Source organism: Suncus etruscus, chromosome 1, assembly GCF_024139225.1.
Source record: "Suncus etruscus isolate mSunEtr1 chromosome 1, mSunEtr1.pri.cur, whole genome shotgun sequence".
Classification (NCBI taxonomy): domain Eukaryota; kingdom Metazoa; phylum Chordata; class Mammalia; order Eulipotyphla; family Soricidae; genus Suncus; species Suncus etruscus.
In genome coordinates, this window is record NC_064848.1 from 156,001,792 (window position 1) to 156,010,554 (window position 8,763).

The 8,763-nt window shown below is 46.7% G+C and overlaps 1 protein-coding gene across 1 annotated transcript in view; it reads right to left on the minus strand.

The window, feature by feature from the left end:
* SLC13A5 (solute carrier family 13 member 5) overlaps positions 1-8,136 on the minus strand; it is a 30,287-nt gene extending 22,151 nt beyond the window's left edge. Inside the window, exon 1 of the mRNA XM_049782655.1 lies at positions 7,962-8,136. Coding sequence (XP_049638612.1) covers positions 7,962-8,063 — 102 coding nt within the window. The 5' untranslated portion in view covers positions 8,064-8,136. The remainder of the gene's footprint in view (positions 1-7,961) is intronic.
* Positions 8,137-8,763: the final 627 nt, after the last annotated feature.

The following is an 8,763-nucleotide window of genomic DNA, read 5'->3' on the forward strand; positions in this document are numbered from 1 at the left end:
TTTCATGATTTTTATTTTCCTGAACTATTTTTTGATCATTCCTTTTGTTGTAACAAACTAGAAAATAAATTATTTTGTGCTTGCTAAGGGAACATGCTTGGGGACAGGAAAACTGGGGATAAGGATGGAGGGGAGGTCCTAACAGTGGTGGGATTGATGTTGGAGCATTGAATGCCTCAAACAACTGTATTATGAACAAAATGTAAACAATGTTTAAATCATGTTAGAAATAAATGGCCAGCATTGAGCTTCCATATGACACAGAAATTCTACTTCAGGGCAACTATTCCAGTATCCATAAACTCAACTTATAAAAGATATCTTCAGTCCTATGTCCATTGCAGCCTATTTACCATAGCCAAATTTGGGAGCAACCCAAGTGTCAAAGATCAGATGACTGAATAAAGAACCTGTGGCATATATACACAATTAAATACTACTGAACTGTAAGAAAAAATGAAATAATAAAATTTGCTGTTATGTGGATGGAGTTGGAGAGTATCATGCTGAGTGAAGTCAGTCAGAAATAGAGGGACAGACTCAGAAAAATCTCTCTTGTATGATGGATATGAAAAAACAAAATAGTGGAATAACAAATGTCCAAAGGCAACAGAAAATGAGAATTTGTTTTCAGTAGGAAGCTTAGCCTGGGTTTAGGGGTGTTTTGAAGGACCCTGGGACACCAATGGAGGGAAGTGGACACTGAGTTGAGGGTGTAGTGCTGGAATAGTTCATGTATGAAATCCTACTAATAGCAGTTTGTAAACCACAGTGCCCAAAATAAATTTTTTTAAAAATAGAAATTGCCAGCATGGAGAGTTTTCATGTTTTTTTAAAATGATATTTGAAGATGTGCTGCTTGTTTTCCTTAGAGCATGTCTGACTACAAAGTCCTCAAGCTTTACAACTTGTTTTTAATTTTATGTGAACTGTATATTTGGGTCCCTCAGGTGTGAGGGCTGCAGAACATGGCATTTGAAGAAGCAGTCCTGCATGCCAATGCCAACACTCATGACACTTGCTTCTTCCTTGCTGTAGGACTCTGGTCACTGAATGAACCTCTTCAGCCTCAGTCTCATCACCTATTAAAATGTGTATAAGAATTCCCAATTCTCTAGGCTGATTCGACAGCATTTGTTATAATAATCATTTGTAGAAAAAAAATCACAAATGTGGGTTAGGAGAAAAGAGAGTGTCATAGAGGATCAAGTTTTCTGGAAGCTATCACCTGTATCACCTCTTGCCAAGTCACTGGCAGCCTCAGAACCAAGGAAGCAGGTTCCTTATCACAAAACTGAAGAAAAGGAGACATGGGTGGTGGGGTGGGGGTGGTGGGTAGTGTGAAGGGGAAATGGGCCACACTCAGTGGTGTTTGGAGTGTTACTCCTGACTCAATGCTCAGGGATTGAACTAGAGTTAATCATATCAAGACAGATGCCTTAAACCTCCAAAATAAAAATCATTCTCTGTCTCTCTGTCTCTCTCTGTCTCTCTGTCTCTCTGTCTCTCTCTCTCTCTCTCTCTCTCTCTCTCTCTCTCACACACACACACACACACACACACACAAACACACACACACATACCTGGTAGTGCTGCTCAGGGCTCTAAACTCAGGGATCTCTCCTGGAAAATTCAGTGGACTATATGGGGTCCTGGTGATCAACACCAGGCCACCTTCATGTAAGGCAAGCACCTGACCCACTGTACTATCTCTCTGACCCCCAAAATCATTCTTTATGATATTATCTCTTTGCACTTCCTTACACAAAACTGAGTCTGACTGAGAGATAAAGACCTTGAGTTCAAGGAAGCATTTCCAATTCTATTAGGAAGAAGGAAAACGAGTTTCTGGCTGCTGAAGCACAGCTCTGTGAAGGAGATGATAACCCTAATGCCTGTTTTCCTAAGGAGAAGATCCTGCTGGGTGTGTTAGCAGGAACCCTCCTTGGGGTGGGGGTAGGGAGTAGAAAGAAGTATTTAGGGCATCCTTCATACCATTCTGTTTTTCTCTGGGTGAATCCTCAACCTTGAAATAAAAAACTCTGAAAATAAACTTTTTTTTCTTAGCCAAAGCAGTGATTTACTGTTGTCAGCAACATTATTAACTAGCCATCATTTCAGCCCCCAGAGAAATAATTCACTAACACCTGTAGCTTCTGTGTCCTAGTTCTCTGGCCTCTTACCTCCTGCTTTCACTCTGTGGCCACAGCCTTTGCTTGGGAAGATCTCTTCTTCCTACAGACTGTGATAATCAACTTCCTTTTTTATGGTGCTTGGTGAAGAACTCAGGGCCTCAAGTGCAAGGTAAGTGCTCTCCCCTAGTTCTCATTTGATCCTTCAAGTTGTATCACAACCAAGCAGTCTCCCCTCATCCCACCCCACAACCTGTTTTTCTTTTCAAATCTTTTATCATCATTTCTATTGCCTCCATGGCAAAAGCCAAATGTCTCAGAGAGAGCAGCCCTCTGCTTCTCATGTGCAAAGAAGCACAGAGCTGGAAAGAATGCCCAAGGGCAGTGCTCTGCTCAGCTCTCTCCCTGGTGGCCCTCCTGCATAGTCCTGTGTTGGGGCCAACAATTAACTGCACCAGAATGGGACTCAGATGATTTTCAATGAAAAGATATTTTCAAGACAGAAAATCAAGACTCCTAAAACCAAACTGACATCCAGAGCAGGTATCTCCAGGCCTGTCTCCAGTGGCTTGTTCTCCATTAACCTTTTCTCTAAGTAGACCATGCTGCAGAATTCTCAGCTCTATTCCTCCAGAATTCTCAGCTCTATTCCTCCACCTACCTAGTGGACAGCTCTTTTCTAGAGATGCTGGAATGGCCAGAAGAGTTGTTCCACTGTGCTATAGCCTTCTGTGCACCTGTGATTAACATTGGTCTCTTCTGCTAATCTCACCTGTCCCAATTATCTATGCCAACAGTACAAGCCTAGAAGGATATTTCAAGAAAATGAGGCCTCCCCCACACCTAGGATTCAGGAGACTCAAAGTAAATGCTTATTAGAAAAGAGGCCAAGCATAGCACAAGCTCTAACAGCACTGCAGGGAGGAAAATGTACCTCAACCTTCTCCCTGTTTAACACCAACTAAAATAAGCACACACAATTCTGGGCACACAGCATTGTAGCATGACTTAGAACGTCTTTGTCTGAATTGTGTGATCAGCCATTTAAAAAAGTGGATTCCTTCCACATGAACATCCCAGGACACCAGCCTACTGTCCAAAGCAGAATTTTTTAGTCTGGACATTATTCATATTTTTGCTTGAGTGGTTCTTTGTAGAAAAGAAGAGATGTCCTGGGAACTAAAGATGTTCATTGGCATCCCTGGTCTCCGCCACACTAAGTCCCAGGTCCCAGTGGTACTCTCTCCAACTGTGACAGCAAAAGTTTCCAGATTTGGGTAGATGTGCCCTGGCTGAGGGTTGCAGCTGCCAAAGCTGATTAAAAGCTGGTGGAGGTAGAGCAGAGGTGTGGCTTCAAGAGCAACTTTAACTCCCCACCTCATCCCCCTCCCCCACTCTGCCCAAAGCAAACTGTCTACCATTGCCTGCCTTTTGTAGTCAGTAACTTTCCCTGGGCTTTGAAGTCAAAGGCAGCAGAGGAAAAAATGACACCCAGAATGACATCCATCAATGTGAATAGAGAGTTTTAAAACAGGAGCACTAGAATAGGGAGATGGTCCAGAGGGCCACAGCATGGACTTAGCACATAGCAGGTGGAGTTTGATCCCAAGCAGCATATGATCACCCCAGGCACTGCAGGGAACAGCATCTCAATGGGAGAAGCTACCCACCTTCACACCTCCCAATACTGCCAGGTGTGACCCAAAATTAAGCTAATAGATAAATAAAAACAGTAGCAATTATCTGAATTATCTGTAAAATAGCCCTCCTTTTTTTTTTTTTTTTTTTTTTTTGAGTCACACTTGGCAGTGCTCAGGGGTTACTCCTGGATCTATGCTCAGAAATCACTCCTGGCAGGCTCAGGGGACCATATGGGATTCCAGGATTCGAACCACCGACCTTCTGCACGCAAGGCAAACGACTTACCTCCATGCTATCTCTCTGGCCACAGCCCTCCTTTTTAACATAAGAGGATAGCAATTCTCCACTCAAGCACTGATAAAACATTCTAATTTTTTAGTTATTGGGCCACATCTGGTTGTACTTAGGGCTTACTCCTGGCTCTGTCTCAGAGGTCACACCTGGTGGGACTAGGGGTACGATATGAGTTTCTGAAGATAGAACCTGGGTCAGCAGCATGCAAGGCAAATGCCTTATCTGCTGTACTATTGGCCCTGCCCCTAAAATGAGAAAATTGTTCCTGCATTCAATCCTAGCTCTTTGCATGCTTCATGACTTCATCCATAGATTCAGGATTTCAGTGTGTTTAATCTTCACAGACAATGTATAGCAGGTAAGTAATGATTTTTCTGGTCTAAACTTAGAAATAGTAGATGGTTTAAGGAACTAAAGGACCCTGCTTCAGTGCTGGTGGAGATGGCAGAATAAGGGACAGTATTGGAGGAGTCTGAGCCAGGAGCAGAAGGCAGACGTAACTTTGCAGAATAAGAAAGATTTATTTCTGCAGAGAAATCTTGTGCCCCATGGGGAAATAGAGAAAAAATGTTTTTAATTTTATTGAAACCACGGTGATTTACAAAATTCTTCATAGTTAGGTTTGAGTCATACAACGAATCAGGGTCAGTCCTACCACTAATGTCCACCTCCATTCACCAATATTCCCCAAGTACATCCCATATCAGCCCCCGAACCCCCCAGTCTGCCAGTATAACAAACCCATTTTAAGCTTAGATTGTTAAAGTTTGGGTCTCTTGATTCCATTCTTGTTGCCTTTGGCTTGGATATTTAGTTCTGTCCTTTTATAACACTATCAGTGCATCTGAGACTTTTAGGCCCTGGCCCTCCATCCTTTCATATTTCTGTTTCTCCTCTTCCACTCAGTTCCTTTCATTTTCACTATACTCTGGGGCCAAGGGTATCTGAGACAACTCCCATTCAAACTATTGCATTTCTTTATGCAGTTATTCTAAATACCACATATAAGTGATATCATTCTGTATTTATCTTTCTTCTTCTGGCTAAGGAAGTTGAGAAAAGTTGCCTGAGAAAGTGAAGGCTGAGGTAAAAATGGAGAATGGGTTTCAAATCCAATGTGCCCCACCATAGCAGGGCTTCATAAAGTAAACAAGTGTGTGACACTGGCATATTGCTTAATGAAAAGATGTAGGTAAGATGACATACCACTGTGAATATGGTGCAACATGAGGTTTTGGGCTTGATTTTAGATTTGCAGACATTAAAAATAAGATTGGGGAAAAAGAGAAATAGTATAGGGGTTAAGGCATACAACTTGCCTACAGCTGACCCTAGTTGGATTCCCTTACACTACATGATACCCTGAGCTTTGCTGAGTATAGCCCTTGAGATTGCCCAAGCACTGATGGCATAGTCTGCAGGGTTTGAGCAGCACTGCAGTCTTAGTGCCTTGCATTGAAGTACAGCCTAGATGGCTGAGATCATCAGGAAGATCCCCCTGGTCCTCCTGAGGACATATTAAAATTGACTAAATAATATTTTCTAATTCTGATAAATAACATACTTATTGTTCATTTTATTAAAATGCTGGTATTATAAAAAAAAAGCCTTTGGTTTTGAGTCATGCCTGATGGTACTGAGGGGCTACTTCTGGCTTCATGCTGGGGGACTAGACAGTGTTGTGGATAACCCAGACCTCCTGTATGCAAACCATGCACTCTAGCCCTTTGAGCCATTTCCAAATCCTAAAGAGCTGTTTTGTGGTTGTTTTTAAGGACAGAGAAAGTGGGTCAAAGGTAAAGCCAGCAAGGAAGCAGGTGCAAGAGAACATAAATAGGGAGGCTAGTGGAGAAAGGCCAGGTACTAGTTTGCTTGGACAGTGTCCCCAGGCTGCTGATGTCTCACCGTCATTCTACCCCGTGCCCAATGGGTACTTCTAGCTTCCTTGCACAGTGAGAAGTGTATCATGGAGGAATGGGGCAGGGAAATCTTCGTATGGCCAAAACAGAAACACCGAGGAAGGGAAAACAAGGAAAAAGAGATCTGGGCTCCTGGTGCCCTGACCCACTGGGAGAAAACTAAGGGAAGGTGTTGTCTGGAACTTTCTCCTTGCTCCCAGCCTGGTCTTTACTTCTATGCCTAGCTAATGACAGGCAAACACATCCTGAGAATTGGGGGTGTGGGGCAGTTCAGGGCTCACCTAAATGTGTGTATGTATGTATGTATGTATGTATGTATGTGTAGGCATGGGGTCTCAGTCAAACACTCAAAGCAGGAAGGTCAACCAAGCTACTATAATTATTCCAGAGAACATCCCGGCCTGCCTGCAATACTGCAACACAAAAAAATCACAGCTCTCTGGCCTCCTAAGACAATAATAACTCACATCATCTTCTCCAGAGGAACTCCAGCCACTCCCTCCCAACTGCAGTGGCAAAAGAAAGGGCATGACACTCTATTTGGATCAACTGTACTTGACCTTTCCAGGTTCTGTGTTCAGGTCACCCTAAGGCTTCTCCCAGTCACTTCCTCCCCACTGCTAGGAATAGGCATTATCCTTGCTGGCACTTTAACTCAGATCTTTCAACCCCCTTGGAGCTGGAGTGTAGGGAGGTTGCCTTGCACATAGCTTACCAAGGCTTGATCCCTGTCATCTTATATGGTCCTTTGAGACCACCAGGAATAATTCCTGAGTGCAGAGCCAGGAGTAACCTCTAAACATCAAGAGAGGGGTGACCCTTACTGCCCCCCAAATCAGAGCCTTCAATCCTTTCACCCCTTTGCACAAACGAATATACCAAAGACAGAAAACACAGAGGCGTGGCCAAAGGCACAGAGATGGTGGTTTTCTTGTAGGTTGGCTTCCAGATATCCCAATACAAAGCTGCTGCTCCTCCAGGACTGACCCCAGAACATCTCCCAAAGAGATCCTCTGTTTCCCAAACCTGCCCAGGGAGGGATGTGGAGGGGGTGAGGAGCTGCTGGAGGTTTCCTGTCTGGGCTGAGAGTGAAAGGGCTGAAAGAGGGAACCAAGAAGGAGCAGCCAGCAGCCACAAAAGCCTTCAAAGGCTTTGGGCTTCTGCCAAACAGTCTTCACACAGCCCAGCTCACCCCGGGCCTGAGCACTGCGCCCCGCCCCCTCCCCAGGGCCAAGGCCATTCATTCTCTCCTTCCCTCCCAGGAGCTCTCAGAGGCCAGGGCATGGGACACGGCTTCCCTGCAACCTTGGGTCGAGCCACCCAAGGCGTGAGCTCTGGGAACGCAGCCCGCCTCCTGCCACAACCACAGCAGGCAGGGAGCAAAGCAGGCCAATCCTGCCCTATGGTCCAGGGGGCAGCAAGACTGGCATTCAACGGTGGCTTCTAGAGTTTCAGAGCTGGGAAGAAAGGTGGTTCATAGGTAGGGAAACTGAGGCTCAGAGCAAGGTTAGAAAGCAGGAAAGCGTGCACTCAGGGTCTACTTAGACAATATCCTCATTTAGGTACCTGCATCGGGGTGAGTAAGAAAGACTGGTAAGGAGGGAAAGACAAGCTTCCAGGTCGGTCCCTGTTGACATAAGGTAGGAGTTAGGGCACTACACAGTTCTACCTTCTGGGGAGATTTTTAGCAGGAGCTCTATGAATGGGCTGAGTAACTAAGTTTGGGCTGACTCTAGGTCTTTGCTTGCCAGGATGTACTTGCTCCCTTAGTTCTGCGTATCCCAACATCAGTGTGCCCTGGGATCTCCGTGCCAATCACAATTTTTTGCAGGGCACTTCCCATCTGGCACCCAGACTCCCAAAGTCCCAGTGATTTCAGGGGAGCTGTGCCCTGCAGCTTAGTTCCACCAGGTTCAGTGCTGGCTACGGGCCCAAGTCGGAGTCCCCTGCGGGGCTGCCCTGACACGCAACTGACCTTGGCGGGCATCAGGATGATGAGTGGCAGCAGCAGGAGCGGGGTGATGAACAAGATGATGAAGGACTTGAACTTGGAGACGTAGCTGAGCGCCGAGGCCATCGCGGGAGAGAGACGGGTGGGAGGCGAGTGAGGGGCAGCCAGAGCCTCCGCAGGCTTAAGAAGGGGCCGCGGTCCCTGGAAGAGAGAGGGAGTGAGAGAGGCGCCAACTCCGCCCCCCATGGAGGGGCCTCCCCACTGCCCGGGGCGGGGCCACCCTGCGGGTTCGGTGGGGGTGCGCCTGCCCCCCGCTCTAGAACCCGGCGGGTCGCGCCGGGCGGCAGCAAACTCCGGCTTCAAGTCAGCCGGCGCGCCGCAGTGTGGACCGTGGGCATCTCCACGCTGCCATGGGCCCTACGCTGTCCTTCTCCCAGAGTGCCCAGAGACTGCCCAGGGGGCTGCCCCATGGGTTCGACCTGCCCGCCTGCAGCTGCACCAGCACCTGCCTTTTCGGGGCTCTGCTGGCGTCTCCAATGAAAAGTGACCCCAACTAGGGACCTCTTGGGTCCACCTCGCCCCCTCCCTCTGTCTTCCCCACTTGCTGTCCCATCCCACACTAAGGGGGCTCTTTTTTGTTTGTTTGTTTGTTTATGTTTGTTTTATTTTGGCCACACCCGATGACCATCAGGGATTACTCCTTGCTATGCGCTCAATAATCGCTCCTGGCATGGGGGACCATATGGGACGCGGGTAGATCGAACCCTGTGGTCCGTCCTAGGCTAGCCCCGGCAAGGCAGACAGACGCCTTACCGTTCCGGCCCCA